Source organism: Colius striatus, chromosome 1 (assembly GCF_028858725.1).
Source record: "Colius striatus isolate bColStr4 chromosome 1, bColStr4.1.hap1, whole genome shotgun sequence".
NCBI lineage: Eukaryota > Metazoa > Chordata > Aves > Coliiformes > Coliidae > Colius > Colius striatus.
Genome location: NC_084759.1, coordinates 165564870 through 165582628, shown reverse-complemented (window position 1 = coordinate 165582628; position 17759 = coordinate 165564870). Strand labels below are relative to the sequence as shown.

The 17759-nt window shown below is 39.3% G+C and overlaps 1 protein-coding gene across 4 annotated transcripts in view; it reads right to left on the bottom strand.

The window, feature by feature from the left end:
* Window positions 1-1871: 1871 nt before the first annotated feature.
* Window positions 1872-17759, bottom strand: part of PPP1R12A (protein phosphatase 1 regulatory subunit 12A) — a 120486-nt gene continuing 104598 nt past the window's right edge. For 3 of the 4 annotated variants that reach the window (XM_062016033.1, XM_062016046.1, XM_062016054.1), the window contains 5 exons: window positions 16864-17005; window positions 16167-16271; window positions 14919-14966; window positions 10532-10582; window positions 1872-4100 (listed from right to left, as the gene is read on the bottom strand). In XM_062016033.1, the coding sequence (XP_061872017.1) occupies window positions 4014-4100; window positions 10532-10582; window positions 14919-14966; window positions 16167-16271; window positions 16864-17005 (433 nt within the window). In that variant the 3' untranslated portion in view covers window positions 1872-4013. Of the gene's footprint in view, window positions 4101-10531; window positions 10583-11632; window positions 11664-14918; window positions 14967-16166; window positions 16272-16863; window positions 17006-17759 lie in introns of all 4 variants that reach the window. The other variant, XM_062016040.1, reaches the window with a different exon arrangement.

Sequence of the window (17759 nt, the reverse complement as noted above, 5' to 3'; positions counted from 1 at the left end):
AGTCAATATATCAACTGCCCCACACTGCATTATATCAAGTTAGAGAAGCTGTACAATTAAGAGGGGAAAGGTGACTGTCAGTGTCAGTAAAAGTGTGTCTGAGTGCATCAGGAGCCTGTGGCAGCCCGGGGGTCTGACTGGGGCCAAGGTCTGGCTGGGCACACACAAGTGCCACCACTGCTGCCACCTCAGCTGCTGCTGCAAGCTGCAGCAGCACTGCACAATCAGCCAAACGGGCTGGAGGTGCCCTAAGGACAGCTGCTGTGCCACACCGGCGTGGCAAGACATCAAGATGCCCATGGAGGCACTGTAAAGTGCCAGCAGTGGAGTCTAGCTACTTCCAGGGTCACCCAGCTAAAGAAAGAGTCAGCATAATGATGATTTTCATGACACCAACTTCATTTAACAAGAATTAATACCTCCTCTGAGCAGCAGCACAAGCCAGCAGAAGGCACAACTCACACTGGGGGGAGCCTGAGACATTTTTTCTTCTGTTCAGGAACTCAGATGTGATGGGGCCCTGAACTCTGACATCGGACCAGATTTGCTGTGATGTTGCCCCTCCTTTTCTCCTTGTGCGCTGTTCCTTCCTTTTCTGACACGGTCTCTCCTTTCCAAGGCCAGCACCATGGCATACTTCCTCCTCGCCACCTGCTTTTCTTTCTGTAGATTCCCTCTCTACTGTCATATGGATGTTTTTGGCATTATGTGGTGCCCTCACTCTTGAAATAAAACTCATGTTTAAATCAATTAGCAGGCATAGGAGCCACCTTGTATGTATCTGAATGATAAATGTGAATGACAGAATTACAATTTCTCCCTTGACACACATCTCCTAAAGCAGGCATCTTCAGCTACCCAAAAAGATGGGTTTTTTTCTCTTCTATAAGATGACATGTAAAAGAAAGAGCAGGAGTCTGAAAGCAGCGTGTCATAGGAACGAGGGAGGTGCAGAGAGAATGTTTTATTGATGAGGGAGATGAGGTAGGCCAAAAATGAGATCCAGCTGCTGAGCCTTTTTTGTGTAGGTGAGTGCTGCTGCTTGGAACCAATAGGCTCGGGCAGCTCTTTACACAGCCGAGCTGCCTGGGGCCAATTCCCCACCGGCTGTCACTCCCCTCCTCTCCCCTCCCTTTCCCAGGCTGTCACTCCTCCCCACTCCCTTTCTCGGGTCAGGGCTTCCTTCACAGCCACGGCCAGCTCTGCGCATGCCCTCAGCCCCTTAGCTCCCCAGCACCAGCTACCTTCACGCCTCTGTGTGGCTTTGATGTTAATTCTGGGACAACAAGATCGTTTTCTGCACCGTACCAACTCCCCTGAAAATCTAAGTCGCTGTTTTGAATTACCATTTGGAGCCACAGGTCGCTGGGGGAAGAGTGCCCCCAGTCAGCCAGCAATAACGTATTTCTCATATGCAGGCTGTCTGCTAAATACCAGAATGGTCTTGCACTGCCCATCTTCCCTCAGTGGAGCTCCCGGGGACACGTTTGTCCTGCCACACGGTTGGTACAACAAGACGGTGACAGCAGTTTAGCAATTGCTTTGTGAGGTTCGGTTAACAGCACGTAAAAAATGGTTCTCAAGAGTCTGCACACAGACAGGTTTATGTAAAATATATAAACATTTGTCCAAGTTGTTACAGATTGCATAAATATGGCATTTTTACTGTTGCATTTACAGATGTGCATGTACAACGATGTGCAAATAGTCACAATTTGATTACAATCTTTGAAAGGTACTTGAACCTCGCATCCACGTAATGCAATGAACGAAAAATGCCCAGCGAAGGATTTCCATAGCAAACCTAGAACACGGTTTCAGTTCGTAACAAACTGCAATGTCTTCTCAGTAAAACTTTCACACGTTTAAAATAGTTTGTATTCATTTTATTTGTATATGTCAAAATACATTTTTTTTTTCCAAAATAGTGGGTTTTGCAACTAGTTTCATGCAGATACAAGGTCTGCTCAGTACTACCAATAAAATCAATATAGCACAGTAGCCATTCATTTTTTAGATATAAAGAATAAATAACCTAAATATAAAACACTAAAATATTAGAAACATGTATTTAATCATTCACAGGCACCCAAACTTTACCAAATATAATCCAGAATATGCCTAACTGTCTTGTAACAGAACTCAACGCGTTGCAGCCGTTCCATTCTTTCCTTTACGTTAGCGTGAGACAACGGAAGTCCCTACATGGTTCAGACCCACCTCTCATACAGATCAATTACAATAAGATATCTCCAACTATCCGTGTACCTTTAAAATCAAGAATCCTGAGCTTGGTAGTAAGAGCATAACCTTACATCTTCAAAAAACCAATCAACAGAGAGAGGACATCGTGTCTTCCTTACCAAAACGTATCCCACCCCCGTAAAACGAACCCCCAACCCGCCGAGTCGGCAGTAGTAGAACACCATGATTTGTTTTTCTGTTTTGTCAATGAAGGGGTACAAATTCACATTTAATATAGTATACAATATAATCAATAATACAATAGCTACTACAAGCTTTACAATGTACAATTTGTTTTCAATGGCTGATCCGTTCAGTGGTTTTAGGCAACGAGCTATGTGCCGACGGGATGTCGTATTCTGAATGGTTTAGTGAAAATAGAAAAGCTGTTTCTAACAAAAGCGATCTTCACTTCAGTACTTCGGTTGTTTTTAAAGGCCACTGAAATGTAGAAAATGGTCTGACGTGATGATGGTGTTATCAAACTGGATGCCTTCTCACATGGCAACAACAGTGCATATAAACATTAATGTGAGTGTAATGGGTTATGGTTTTCAAATGATTTAGTACATTACTTTGGCTAGCACAAGAGTTTTGGACAGCACTCAGATAAATACAGGTATGTGAAATGTAGTGAAGCAGTTATAGTTATGCATTTTTTTTTTAAATCGTGGTGAACACTATCAAATGAAAAAAAAAAACAACCAACCAAAAAAAAAAGGGGAGGAAAAGATAATAAAGTATTTTATATAGTTTAGACCTTTTGTAAAGATAGGGCTCCATACAATGTACAATGCCTAAATTCTTTATACCATAAAAATTAATGAACTTTGTTAAACACACTATTCTGGAGTAGCCTAATTTGCATTAACAGACATTTGCAATAGGGAAATATATTCAAGCATGCCACGTGGTGGTCTGAAAAAAATCAAACCAGTACACATTGATATATACAGCATCACTCAGTACCTGCTCAAATGAATGTGACGATTACAGGATCTAACATCTTTCACTACAAACTTCTTTTTTTTTTTCCTTTTTTTTTTTCTGTTTTTTAAAGTGACCAATAAAGGCAGAAAACAGAGGACTCTTAAAATATTTCTAGTTCCAACTGACTTTTTAAAGCGTTTTGTATAGGAAATAAATGCATATTGCACAAACAGTGAAAGCAAATGTTCCACCAAACATCTCTGTTTCCAGGTGGTTGGACGATACAACTCTAGGTAGCTACACAAATACGTAATTTAAAAGGGTGTGTGGTCTCTGCAAATGGTAAAGCTGTGAAAACACTGTACAAGAAAATCTGGTACATGAATAATTAGAAGGGAGAGGAAAAAGATTCCAAACTTAAGATTGAATGAAAAACTTGAGTATAGAAAAAAAATGGGAATTGTGGCACAACAAAAACATCATTGAGTAACTGTCTTCTGTGAGAGCTGAAAGCTTTTGTTGATGTAAAAGTGTTTTATGTACAACTAAGGCTTACTGGTTAAATATCTGAGGCGTATCTGGCCTTGAACACTTTCCTTATTATGCTGTAGCTGTAAACAAGATTTCTCAGTCATTTTATCTTCTCAGCAGCTGCATTTTAACAGAAACAATGATCTTGATACAAAAAAACACACAGGTAAGAGGGCGTTTGGCAGGATATCTGAAAATGACAGTCTCCAAGGGAGGGATCTTCCCGCACTTCCAGTGACTGCCACACTATGGTCCACTGGAGTTACTTGTGATGTGCAATGCCGGTATTTGCTGCTGCAGTTAACCCTTTACTTGGAAAGTTTGCTTATAACTCTGATCAAGGCCCCATTTTCATCTTTTAGCCTCTGGTTGTCTGCCTTCAGGTCTGGTAGCATCTACGAAGAAAGAAACACGGTGGTTTATTTGCCATTATACCCCAAGTAAAAGCAGCAAGATGAGACAAGCACCGGGGATTAGCAATCTTTCTTCAGCTGAAGCCTATGGCACTTCTCCCCCTTCACAGCTGCAGTTCAGAAAAATCTCACCTTTCAGCATGACACAGCTCAGGGTTACAGGAGTTTTCATTCGCTTGGACTACATGCACTAAAACTCGACGCTGCAGATGACAAGCCTCTAACAAAAGCATTTACAGTAGCGTGAGGAAAGCAATCAAATGCTTCACATTTCAATGCAAACCAGAGAATATTAATTACCAACAATTTAAAGAGGCTCGTCCGTACTGCGCTTGCAGTTTCAAAACAGGCATGCTGTGGCTAAGCGTATCTGCCACTGTGCTCTTGGATGATTTCATCCTGATCAGATACAGTGTGATTCAGCTTGTTAGCTCAGAGCATTCATCTTCCAACCACTTCCAAACTCGTGTTGAAGCACACATCCTATAATTTGAGATCATATCCCTGAATAGCATAGTTCACGCAAGTCCAGATCATCGAAAGAGATCACTTGAACACCAGGCTACACACTCGGGCATACAAGTTAGGAGATGGCAAGTTAAGGTTGCCACAGGAGATGAGTGACACACACAGGCAACAAAAGCTGGAAGGCAGAAGCCAAGTGAGGTGAGAGTGGGACAGGATCAGACAGGAAAGGAGAACAAGTCAGTGCACAGAGGTTCGTACTGAGAGAATTTAACTTGTCAGAGAAACCAGAAGTAATCTCAGCAGTTCTCCATATCTACATTCACACACTGATAACAAACCACCCCTAATTCTCATGGCTAAATTATGTGTATGGTTTCTAGCAGCAGGTTTACACAGGAGGTAACAGCCTATTAGCCTATTCCTGCGCAGCAGTTATTCGGTAACCTCAAGTGCAAGCACACGTAAGAGGTCTAAGTCCAGCTACTGACCTATGCAACAACTGTTATGTAATTTTTTTGTTTTCATTTTATTCAACCCAAACCATACTTTCAGCCCCGTTATATTCAGGACATTACTATGGAAAAGAAAGAGCTAAATTGAAGAATGGAGGGTTAATTAACTTTGTGTCACACTAAAGGCTTCATTTACACATCTCCTCTAAAGGACTCCTGTCCACACTCGGGTCACCAGACAGCAGACTCTCTTGCTGAGGGAAACATGATGGCACTGACGATGTCTGGGGTTATAGGATCTCTTAGTTCATTTCCTGGCAAATACCAACATTTGTGAAAGGAAGACAACAGGAGACGATAAAAGAGGTAGTCCCTACCATTAGAGCAAGTAACAATCGTTCTGCTAACCTGGATTGCAGTTCTCCATGGGAACTTAGGGCAAGCCACCTAAACTGAGCTCTTCACGAAGTCAAAGGAAAGCTCCAATTACAGTCAATTGAGAGCTGTGCTCTGAACAGAAAGTGCTGCAGAATGCTGTTTATTTTCACAACCCACGTCAAGGTCTTTGAAACTGGGCAACACAAGTACTCATTTGACAATTTTCAAGTAATACCTGTGTTAACTTTTCTTAAGCTGTAAAAGACAGTGGCTGTTGCATGAGATACACGTGCTAGGGGTCACATCCAGATAACAGGCACGTGTAACGCATCTGTGCAGGCACTTGTAATACCAGGATAAACCTGGGGCTGTTCTGTGACTTGTATCTGTAAAAAATAAAACAGCTACTAAAACCTTTCCTTCCTCCCCTTCACTCTGTGACAGACTCCATACCAAAGATGCCAGGTGCAATGACAACAGCCTTCATGGAGCTTTCATGCAGGCGGGAGCAAGGCAGCCTACTTTTGTTGTTAAAGGGGTATCTCGACAAGTGCTGTTGTACATGCTCGCCAGTGAAAACCTCAGAGTAACCCCAGGAATGTCACAGCCCTCTTCTAATGAGGGAGCTGCAGCCCATAATGCTTATTTACATCCGGGCAGACCCACACAGTGGTATATTTTCTGGTGAACTATTTCTACAAAATAAGCCACTGTTTATTAGCGTTATTTAGCGTTTTAACATGAGCCAGTACCACTATGTATCTGAAAATCTCCCCAGATAAGATTTTAATCCTGATTAAACTAATAGGCAGAAAAAGTATTAAGAAAATATTTTTCTCTTTTGTTGTGAGTCTGCCAAAGGACAGGGGAGACTGGTAGGAGACAAAAGCAGTTATAAGTAATAGGAGATTGATCAGGAAGGATAAGCTCAAGTAACCCAAAATACTTGTGCTTCTTATCTATACTAATCCCCTCCTACTTTAAACCTGGTCAAAGACATTTTCACAGTTTTCACAGCATTCCTATGCTACTCAAACTTCTCATGAGCTGACATTACACACCTCTAGTGTGCAGAGGAAGGAAAAAACCACCTTTTCAGTAAAATCAGTTCAACTCTAGTTAAATACTGTACTTAACACTTTGAATTCCAATTTCCTCCTCACAAAAATAGCAGAAGCATCTTCCTGTGATATGACTCTTGAACAAGATTATAAATGCCCTCTTTGGCCTATCTGTATGATATGACTAGTTAGTAACTCTGCAGTAATGTCATTGAGCAAATAAATATTTATTCAATAATCCCCTGACGTCTGTGGAGCCAAGTCAGATCTGTACAGTAATAGTAATGTCTGTGTTTGCTGGAGGATTTAACAGTTTTTACATAAAAAAGAGCTTTGTAAATTAAGGTTACTAAAAGTTCATGAACTGTTAAGGTACCTGTTCAGATTAATCAGGTGCACTGCTACGGTTAAGCTACCATCTAACCATCTACTGTCGAGGCTCCCTGCTGTGTTTCCATAGCTTTTCTTTTGCTAGCCGTGCTACTCAAGTTCCACAATGACCTGCCATTGAAAACATCCCCTACAAAAAGGAATACTGAATAGTTTCCTGCGGGTTAACATCCCAAACTGGCTTACCATGGTTAAAGGAATGCCAGTGCTAGCAAAAAAAAGATGGGATGGACAGCAGTCATTAGATTAGCTCAGCTGTGCTGAAAAACCACATAGTTGGCTGGAGCTGATGCAAGGCACGCTGCCCTAAAGGGACAGCTCTGCCTTCTCATGCAGCAGCGTGCTCCTGCTGCTGCTTGATAGTTCAGTGATTCAACAACACTGGGGGGAGATGGTTCAAGTAATATAACAAATAAAAGGATTTGTTTTCAGCCAGGTCTCGGAGCTGACTTGACTCACACAGCAAGGGTTAACACAAGGGAATGCTGAGGAGTTTGGGCAGGGCCTGGACCAGGAACAACCTTTCTGTCTACATCCTATTAGACTAACTCCAGGAAGACACACAAAGCCAAAGGATAAGCCTCCTCATTAGTTCATGCCTCTTGGTGGGGAAAACTTGAGATCAAACTGAGCAGAATGAAAAAATGTACACTCCTTGCCTTGCTTCTGAGCAGGGCAGGCAGAGGGAAGCAGTTTAGCAAAAGTCACTGTGCAGAAGGAAGAGTTCTTGTTTTTTTTTGTTCACCTCCATATTTTAAAAGCTTACCGAAACATCCACCCTATACAGCAGTTATATGAGAGCATATAGATTTGGCGTAGAATTAAACCATGTTTTCATCCTCACAGAAGTTTTGAAGCTTCAGTGGGTTTCTGAAACAGCCTTGCAATAACAAACTGGCATTTTATTTCCAGGATGCAACTCAAAACAGTTCATACCTTTAACAGAAGGGGACTGAACCAGATGATCTAGTGATTTTGAACTAATCTGACACACTAAGCAGGATTTTTTCTTGTCTGTTTGTACAGTCTTTGCATGATAAGATTCTGATCCTTGACTGCAGGGCCTGGCAATATAAATGGCAATATAAATCAATAACCTTAACTCGGTGATAAAACAGCGTGTTTTAAGCTGCCTAGATAAAAATGAGGATTGGCCAGAATCACACGGGGAGTTAATGTGTGAAAATATGAATCGACTTGAAATTCCAATGCATTTCTGAAAGGAAAGACTTTGGTCCTCCCTAAACACTAAAACACAGAAATATAAGGAAAGTTGCTAATGCGACTGTTCAGGAAAGCACAGTACTGAAACCAGTTCCCAAACATTCTTTAGTTGAGACTAGATTTGTATCAATTCTGTGCCTTTCAGTTACGTTGCAGCAAGAAAACTCAATTCTTAATTTCAATTTGTTAGAAAACTAGAGGCAAATTTATCTAGTTGAGCATTTACTCAAACATCAAAACAAGGGACTGCCTTCAGCATGCCCTAGTGTGAACTCGAATCTTTTCAATTGCTGCCAAGGTTTTAACGTGTCATTGGTCTCCTGGATCACTGCCAATTTATCTTCAAGTAAGCGAGGACAAGCTTCAGTGCTCGTAAGGACAACACCACACCATACCAACACATCTGTGACACCTGGAGTTGGTACACCAGACACCATGCTTTAGCCACACTTCCATAACCAGGCAGCGGTAAGTCAGGTTCTGACACACAAGTGTTAATAGTGAAATTCTACCCAAGCACAAACTGAATGTCAACACCTGCCTGGCTACACAAAGGAGAAGGAAGAAATTACAAGTCCACAGAGCGCAGTTGCCTACGGGACCCTGACAGCTTGGCAACCACTCGGGTCAAGGCCCTATTCTCAGTCACCAGTCGCTCATTTATGTGTCTCAAAGACTGAATCTGTTTTATTTGTTGAAGGTTCTGCAGGAATCAAAGAAATAGGAGTGAAAATGAGGAAAAAAACCCACACGTATATTATGCTTAAAAGAATTAGAGATGAGCAGAATTGAAAGAAAACTTAGAAGAGACAGTCCTGTTTAAAGTAGATAAGTCGCTGTGAAAGGAAAGTATCAAACAAGTGGCACATTCTTGAAAAGCAATCTAAGAACCAGCAGTGATTAGTCACAGCTTTCCAAAACAGTTCAGGATACATTAACAATGAGAGCTATTCCTGGAATTCTTTACTTAACATCCTAATTGCACAAGCTAAATCTCCTATTCAAAAGCCTGTAAATAATGACACATTTAACATACACTTTTACACAGTGGTGCACAAATGATAAGAAGAGTATTTAATCTCTAACTCAAAACTTGCACATATTCCTTGTTGAAAAGAAGCTTCTAAAACCAGAATACATCTGCATCCTCTATTCTTCTCGGAAGCCCTCCATTCCCTACAGAAACTCACTGCCTGATGATGGAAGCTCACATCCTGTCTTCCACTCTTAGACACAATCATTTTCCTCTGCCACAGTTTGCTCTCTACATATTTCACTTCTAAAGAGCTCTCAAGGAACCACAGACGTTGTGTCCTCCTTTACAGCGAACTATCTTCATCTGATCCAAGGGAGCTGGAGGCACTGTGGTTGCCTTGTGCCTACATCTGCCTGTCAGCTTCAATTATTTAAACAAAACTTCACTCCTGCATTTTAATGACAAATATTTGGAAGTTAATGCCATTTCCAAGCACCAGAGGGAGCTCAAGCGTGAGCCTGAAAGGAAACTTTATTAATTAATGGTAAATAACAAATGTCAAAACTGGGCTACTTCTGCGAAATTCTGGAGTGCACTAAAAGTTTTTAATTTCATCACATACCACTGGTTTTCTAGTTACACTTTCATTCTGCCAAGTTGGTTGGCTCTGTCTGATATTATATCCAGGAACATAATACAAAACAAACCTGCCAAATTTCTCACCCTTCTTAATCGTATCAGAGGATTTAAACGTTGAAAGATGACAAAATGAGAACTGTAATGCCACGATTGGGTAAAAAAAAATACAGGCAAACCAGAGGTGCATTAAAAAAGTGTTTTCCCTCTGGGATACAGTTTACAAGTAGTTGGAAAAAAATGGAAATCGGTGCATGTGGTATGTTACTCATTTATCAATGCCTTAAACCTACCTACTGCTTTTTCTTAACAGAAAATGATTGAAAACTGACTTAGAAACTGATGATTATTCACTCTATACAAATGAAAGCTTTTCTTTTGATATTGGTAATGTTGCTACCCAATACATAACTTAAGGAGCATGAGATAAAGGTTGAGTCAACTTTTAATGCTTAAATACCTATGGAATTCTCTGCTACCGTTATTTTTAAGTTAATAAAATGTAGGGTATCACCTCAAAATAATATATTGCAATTCCATCTTGATTAGATCAAGGAATGTTTCACTCCAGGCACTTCTGAATGCTTCTTGCTGGCCACTATGTTACAGCAGTGTAAGGGCCGCCTTAGAAATCCTACATATGCCGACTGCTTATGCCGGTGTAACAGCTTCAGCACAAGCTGTATGACATGAGTGATTCTGTAATGCAGCTACAGCTTACTTATTTTCTAATGAAAGTATAGATATCAGTAATGCTGCCAGACTGTGTGTTGCATGGACAGTCATACACTTTGTTATTAGCAGTTTAACATGTAATGGTTTACTTACTTTCAGTTCCTCTTCCATTTCAGATATCCTTCTTTCTAGAGCTCTTCTTTCCTAAATCAGAAGATGTGTGTTAACACTGAACAACGTCATTCAAAACACAATTACTGCTTGTAAATACTGTGGTAACAGTGAAATACTTCAAGTTTCAAAGATCATACAACCAAAAGCATAGTGTGGACAGGAAACTTGTGATGGCAGTGCTATACAGAAATTTTGTCAATATGGAATTCCAGTATCTGAGAAGGAAGGCAGAGAGATATTTACATCAAGTCCTACAAAACGCACTCCTTCCTTTACATAAATTTAGGCAGGTTTAAAGTACCATTTGTTTGGGTTTATTCTTCATGAGCTAGGCTTCTTTAATAGCTTAATATACAAGAAATGCAGAAAATGATCAGAAACAATCAAGAATATTAAAAGAAACAAGCACAAAAGCAGAAGCTTTCACAGACAAGCAAACGTAGCTGAAACATCTGTCTCAGCTCAGTGGGATCTGTCCACACTACCAACTGCAACAGTGTAGATACACTGAAATTTGCGTTGAAGGAGTTCAGCTGAGTACCAAAGAAACCCAGCTACGTAAGACCTCCTGCTTCCTGAGTAAATGATTCCTGAATGATTTTCTGCGTTTCTAGTATAGTTTTGGGGTTTTTTTACCTGAGAAGCAGGAGAAATTATCCTTTGTAGAGAACTTCAGGGTGTTTTGAACACTGATTATAGTACCCAAGCTAGCTTACTGAAAGTTAGCTTAGGGTTTCCTAGACTGGGCTTCAGTCTGCACTGCAGACACACGACCGTATTTCTAAACTACGCTACTTTGTTCAAATCTGATTTTCAACACATCTGAGAGACGAACAGCTAACGCAACAGACTTCAGGGGTTTATAGCTTGGTTGCTTGCTTTCCTGTGTCAAGACAATGCAGTGTGTCTCATTGAAAAGCAGCTGCGGTTGTCAGTACTCTACATTCAGATTTTTCCAGAGTGTGAAAGGCGAAAAGCAACAGATTATTGTGAAGTGGACAAATGCATCTGCATACAACGGTGTTATGCAAACAGCAAGCAGCATTGACTGAGGTGTGTAAAACTTTGGTTAGATCATACCGCCCAGTAGATACTGACTCTTGCCGGTCACCTTTCAGATATAAATCATTTGAATTTAGTTTAATCATAGCGCAGTTATATCCCCACATTTTCCCATTTTAGCAAACAACTTTCAAGGTTTATCAAAGTAATAGATTACTGCAGTTGTTAGTACTTTATGTACCTAACTCCTTCAAGTTACCTTTCCCACGACAATTCTGACTGGCAATAATGGGAATAGCGAGTACCAGGGAGCTAACTGCAGTAACCAAGTGACTAACAAAAACCCCACCATCTTACATTACTTAGAACTGTATCGTTACCTACTGGCTTTGTAGAATAGCATATAATCAGTGTTCTTATTATAAGCAATATTTGACAGTTCCTGTGATTACCAAGAGATGAATGATCAAATAAATCTTGGAATTTCAGACACTTAGAAACTGTTGGTCCTTTTGATGCTTTTGCTTAACTACCACCTTGAGCTTGTCAAAGAACGACTATTAGCAATAAAAGCCAATTGACCAAAATCTCTATTTCATTAACTTCGTACACTCCACATTAAATAAAAGAAACATTTAACTGCACCGGCCTAGATATAAGATTTTGTGTAAAAAAGTATTGTTCTGATTAGATGAACTGATTTTTCCTGAACTGCTTACTCTTTTAGGAACTGACTTGAGAAATGCCAACAAAGAAACACAGTGCAGTTTCACTGAGGAGATTTGCCAGTGTTATTTGATTAGTCCCTGGACTCCATTATAGGGTTTGAAATGTATGCAGTCTAAACTTTTATGATATACTTCAACAACTCTGTAAGATATTCCAAGGAACATCTGTAACCCGTAAAATAAAAACAATACATGCTACTGTCTCAGCTTAAAAAAATACAATAGCTCATTTGTATTCATCAAAGCAACTAGGAACCGCAGCTTTGGTGCAATATCTCACTGAGGTACGGGACATACACAGGTGAAAAACTGACCTTGGAGTTATAAAATTGTTAAGAAGTAAACCCAGATGTATATACCTACATATAGTTGTATATTCCATACCAAAAAATAGACCTCTTCACCACTCAAATTCCCAGCTGATGAATTCTAAATTTGAGGGAAACTGGTTCTGAATTCAAATCCAGTCTGAAAACTGGCAGTTTGAGTTTTATTATCACATCACACGAAATTCTGCAAAAGGCTTTCAGCATATTTTTTAGTGGGACAGGTCGTTAATGAAATCCTTATTTTTTGCCTGTGTGTTGCTAGGCCCTTGCATCTATGATTCACTCTGGATCCACCCATGATCCTTGCACCTAAGATCCCATCCCCATGGAAACAGCCCCTTTCTGGTAAACAGTTATCAAAGGAACACTATGGACAATGCATTACCAAATCACACTACTTTTCCTCTCCCCTTTTCTCCATGTAGCTTATACAAACGCCTTCAGTTTTGTATTTTGTTCAAGTCATACTTGGAGAAATTTACTTAGACAAGATCTATGATTTGTTTCTACTTTTTACATCTATGTTGTTAATGTTACCCATTAAAAAGGCAACTTTAAAATTATTCTGAAATTGTGAATTTGGTAAGCCTCTTTCTAGAGATCTGCTATTGATGACTGGCAGCTGAGAATCCTGCTTCAGTCACTTCCAAAATGAAAGTAACTCCAGATTTTAACAACAAAGGAAATGCAATCACAAAGAAATTCTGGTTTTAAATTCTCACCTGAGAAGTTTAAGGTTATAAAATACAAGGAATATCTCCTAAACCCTCTGTAAATCACGTGTCAGCCATACAGCCTTCTCACTAACTTCATTTTTTCACCTGGTAGCTTTAATACTAATACATTCAGGAAGAATAACACTTCTGAAAGGCATTTTGCTGTTTGACTAAATTTCTTTACCATAAAAAAAGGGTGGAAGAATTTCTAATATAGCCAATTGTTTAAATGCAATGGCTTATCTTGGGAAAAAGCAAAGCAGTCTTTTAAAACTGAAGCTATGTCTAGCTATGCAGTACCGAATGCTTTGCAGCAATGGAACCTATAGAGTAACGAATACAGCTAACTATGAAATCAGGAAAGGTGCACTTGTGTGGCTTTAGAGCAAGTAAGGAACCAACTAAAGCTGCTGATGAAACTTTTGTATTGATGATATCCCTGTCTGCACCAGGATGCCAAAAAATCAAGGAGGGAGAGCTGCTAAAACCCCACTGCAATTATCTGGAGAGATTATTAGGATAAAGATAACAGAATTTCAGAAAGTGCCTGAGAGTATTTCTGTATCTCTGTGTGCTCCTGTAAAATCTACCAAGCGTTTCGTTATACACCAGGCAGGTTTGTGGAACTAAAAACTTTTCTAAACCTCAAATATTGGAAAGTAAACACAAAAGGCTAGTGAATGTGAAGTTTATCAGGGATAAGCAAATGTATACCATAGCACTTATTACTGTCATTTAGTCCATTTAATTTTCTTCCCGTTGAAGTGTCTAATGTGTCACTCCAGCATCAGGGGAGATAAAAAGAAGCTGTGGTTAGGATCACAAAGTTGGCCACATAGTTTGCTTTATGTTGCTGTGTAAGTGAATTTTTATAGGGATGGTCTTTTAACTAGCATCAAACTACAGTCTAAAATGATCCTATGTCCAGCCTTCTGAAATAATTCCTGTAGTCTGTCTCACAGTCTCAGGACTCCTTATCCATTCAATTTAGGGTTGACTCTGGCCCTGATCGTCCCTCTTCCCACTCTGTCTACTGGTTCTTTCCCACTGCCCCAGTATCATATTGCCCTGGAAGAAGTTGTAGTACAAGGAATGAGCAAATTGTGATTAATCTTATGTCATTATCAGGTTTAAGGTTTCATGTCTGTGAGGCAGAAACAATGACTTCATTACCAACAATTATTGGTAAAACATCACGCATGCCTCTGGAAAGCTCTGAGGAAATGAAAGTCTCTGAATCTTGGAAATGCATTAGAAGATGAGATGCTTTAAATCTGCTGAACCCTCTGGAGCACCAACATTGTTTTGGATGAGAAGGAACAAGTGGCAGATCCCTGGAGGGCAGTGAGATTTAGAGCCTGGTTATCAAAGACCAAGAAGCAACCTGAAGGCAATTCTTCAGAGCAATTCCATCTCACAGTATCTCACATTTATTGCCACTTTGAAACCTAAAATCCCTAAATCTTCAAAAAATTCCAAGTTATAAGAAAGGCTTCTGTTCCCACTAAAATATATCCAAGCCATGGACTGCAAAACAAACCAAAACAAAGCCTGAACTGGAGAACTTAAGAGATCTTTGGCAGAAACTCACCCTTTTCTCCATTTCCAAGAGTGATCTGTCAGCAAATCTTTCTTGTCTCTGAAACACAAAATTAATGAAGACATTGATACTTGTTCTTAAACAAGACAAAGCTGAGGAAAAACAGTTCAACTGGACATTTTAGTATTCTTTCCCAAGTAAGTCTTCAAAAGCATCTTAAATTGTGGTCAGGATAGTAACACAGAAATAGAGAAGAATGAACTAGATTTATCCTGCACTTCCTCTGTGACCATCCCAAAGCAATTTAATCACTCTACAGACTTTGGCAAATAGGAGTAATATAGTATTTATATTCAAAAGCATTACAAAACAAATTTCTTTTTCATGGACTTTACTGACATTTATGGGGTATACATGGGAGACAGTTACAGGTAAATTGTGGTAAACATGATCTGAGAATAGGAAACATTTTTTCTACAGCAACTTAAGACCACTTTAACTTTTATGTATGTATTTGCTATTACTGTATGCAGCACTGTTTTCTGACAGCAGTCATCTGTAACTGGAACACACTATTTGCTTTTCAGTTCTATGACAAAGCTATCTAATCAGACAGGAAGAACTGGCAGGTTACACCAATCTGCCAGCAGGTTTAGGAATCAATCAATCAATCCCAACTGACAGTTTGAATGTAAGCTTAACAGCGTACAAAGTGTTTATCCTTATCCTGCAAAGAAGTTTCAGATACATGTTGGAAAGAACCATTACTTAAATAGGCAGGAGGCAAATCTCAGACATTTTGTTCACTGCTGAAGACCACAGAATCATAGAATTGTTTTGGTTGGAAAAGACCTCAACATCATCAAGTCCAATCACTAACTATCACTGGCAGGCCCATCACTAAGTCATGTTCCTCAGCATCTCATATAAGCATTTTCTAAATATCTCCAGAGATGGTGACTCCATCACCTTCCTGGGCAGCCTGTTCCAGTGTCTAACAACCCTCTCAGTGAAAAAATTCTTCCTAATATCCAATCTAAACCTCTCCTGGTGCAAATCAAGGTTGTTTCCTCTTGTCCCATCACTTATTACTCGAGAGACCAACACTCACCTTACTATAACCTCCTTTCAGGTAGTTTTAGAGTCCTGTAGTCTTTTCTCTTTAGAAACAGAGAGGTACTCATCTACTCTCTCATCTTTGGGTAAGAAACAAAGCTGATGCCTACTGAAGAGCAGCTCATAGCTTGGACTGCTTCTAGTTTGCTGTCTACTTTGTCATGCTTTTTTGTTTATACAAACCTGAGTGGTCTTCTCCAACTGCAGCTTAAGATCTGTAAGTTCCATGTTGGTATCATGCAACTGTGCTTTCAGTTTTTCATTTTCAGCTAGAATCTGTTCATAAAGCTAAAAGAAAATATTAATTAAAAAAACTACCAAGTAATAATTCAGTGAGATAAGCTGAAAAATTTAAAAACCATGACAGAGCAGCATGTAAAATTCACAAATACAAAAGTAAGTCATTGATTTTGAAGATATTTAGAATTAGAAAGCACTTTAAAGAACTGTTACCAAATATTTCTAAAAACCAGTAACTTTGCATAGGAAGCAAGTTTTAAAAAAATATTTGCAACTTTCTTTGCTTTGGATTAGACACAACAGATTAGACACAACAGCAAACTTTTGGACAAACACTTCTGTTTTAAATCAAGATCTAAACATAATCAACTAAAAAATAATATTATAGTATCTGTCATAGAAGTTAGATCTTGGCTCCTCTGGATTTCTCCTTTGCCTTAAGAGAAAAGTGCAAAAGCCAGAAGCTGTTTTGTAACGTGCATTTCCTCCCCCCCATAGTGGTTGTTTTACTCCCCCATTCAGCTGAGTTGCTTGGAAGAGCATCTGTGATGCAACGTGAGATCATAACCAGGCAATTTATGAAAAATGCTAATAAAGTTTCATTTCACAAATATTTCTGGGTAATTATTGCATCAGATACCTTCTTAAAATCAGTGCTATCTTCTTTTTCTAGTCTACTGCAGTACGGCTTTCGATCCTCAAGGTAGCTCTGTGACCCTGCTCGTCCCTGTGCTGAGTCATACCGGTCTCCTGAAGACATGCCGAGGGATCCCGTATCATACCTGCAACAGAAAAGGTCTTATTTGCCTTCGCCTTTGTGTTCAGAGACTGCTCCTTGTAGCAAATACAGCTGAGTTTGCCATTACCCAGCTGAAAGAAACCAAAGGTGATGATGTATTTTAGTTAGGCTACCAGCTTCATATTTGATGCAAATTTCATTTTTACATTCCCTCAGCTTTCCAAGATTCCGTGTGAAAATGTTTTCCAATTGCTCAGTCTGCCAAGTAAATGGCTGCCTTGCATGCACTGAACTACTTTAAATGAAATGATTAAATTTAAGCAAATATGTACACATCCTAAAGCACTTCGTACTACTTTAGATACTTAAGCTCTTCTTTATTTATAAAGAAGATCTATCTTTAAAAAGTATATTTCTGTAATCAGTTTTAAATAAGTGATCTCTAAAATATTGGTCTAGGTGAATTCTCCAAGTTTTATTAGAGAAACTAAGGACATTTCAAAACTATGTATTGTAAATTCTACTGTTTCAACAGGAGTAGTTTATAAAACAGATCTTCAGTAAAACCTCTATCCTATTAATTACTAAATTACAGCCAGCATCAATAAAGTTCAGAATATTTTCACACTGTTCACTTTTCACTCATCATAGGCTGTTGTTTCATTTAATAGATTCTCAGCACAATCAAAACATAATAAAATTCAATAATTAACATTAAATTAGGCTTAAAAACAAATGTTTTTTTCAAAAATGATAATTCTGCATTTCTGCAAATCTTAAGGAAATGTGATTTTCAG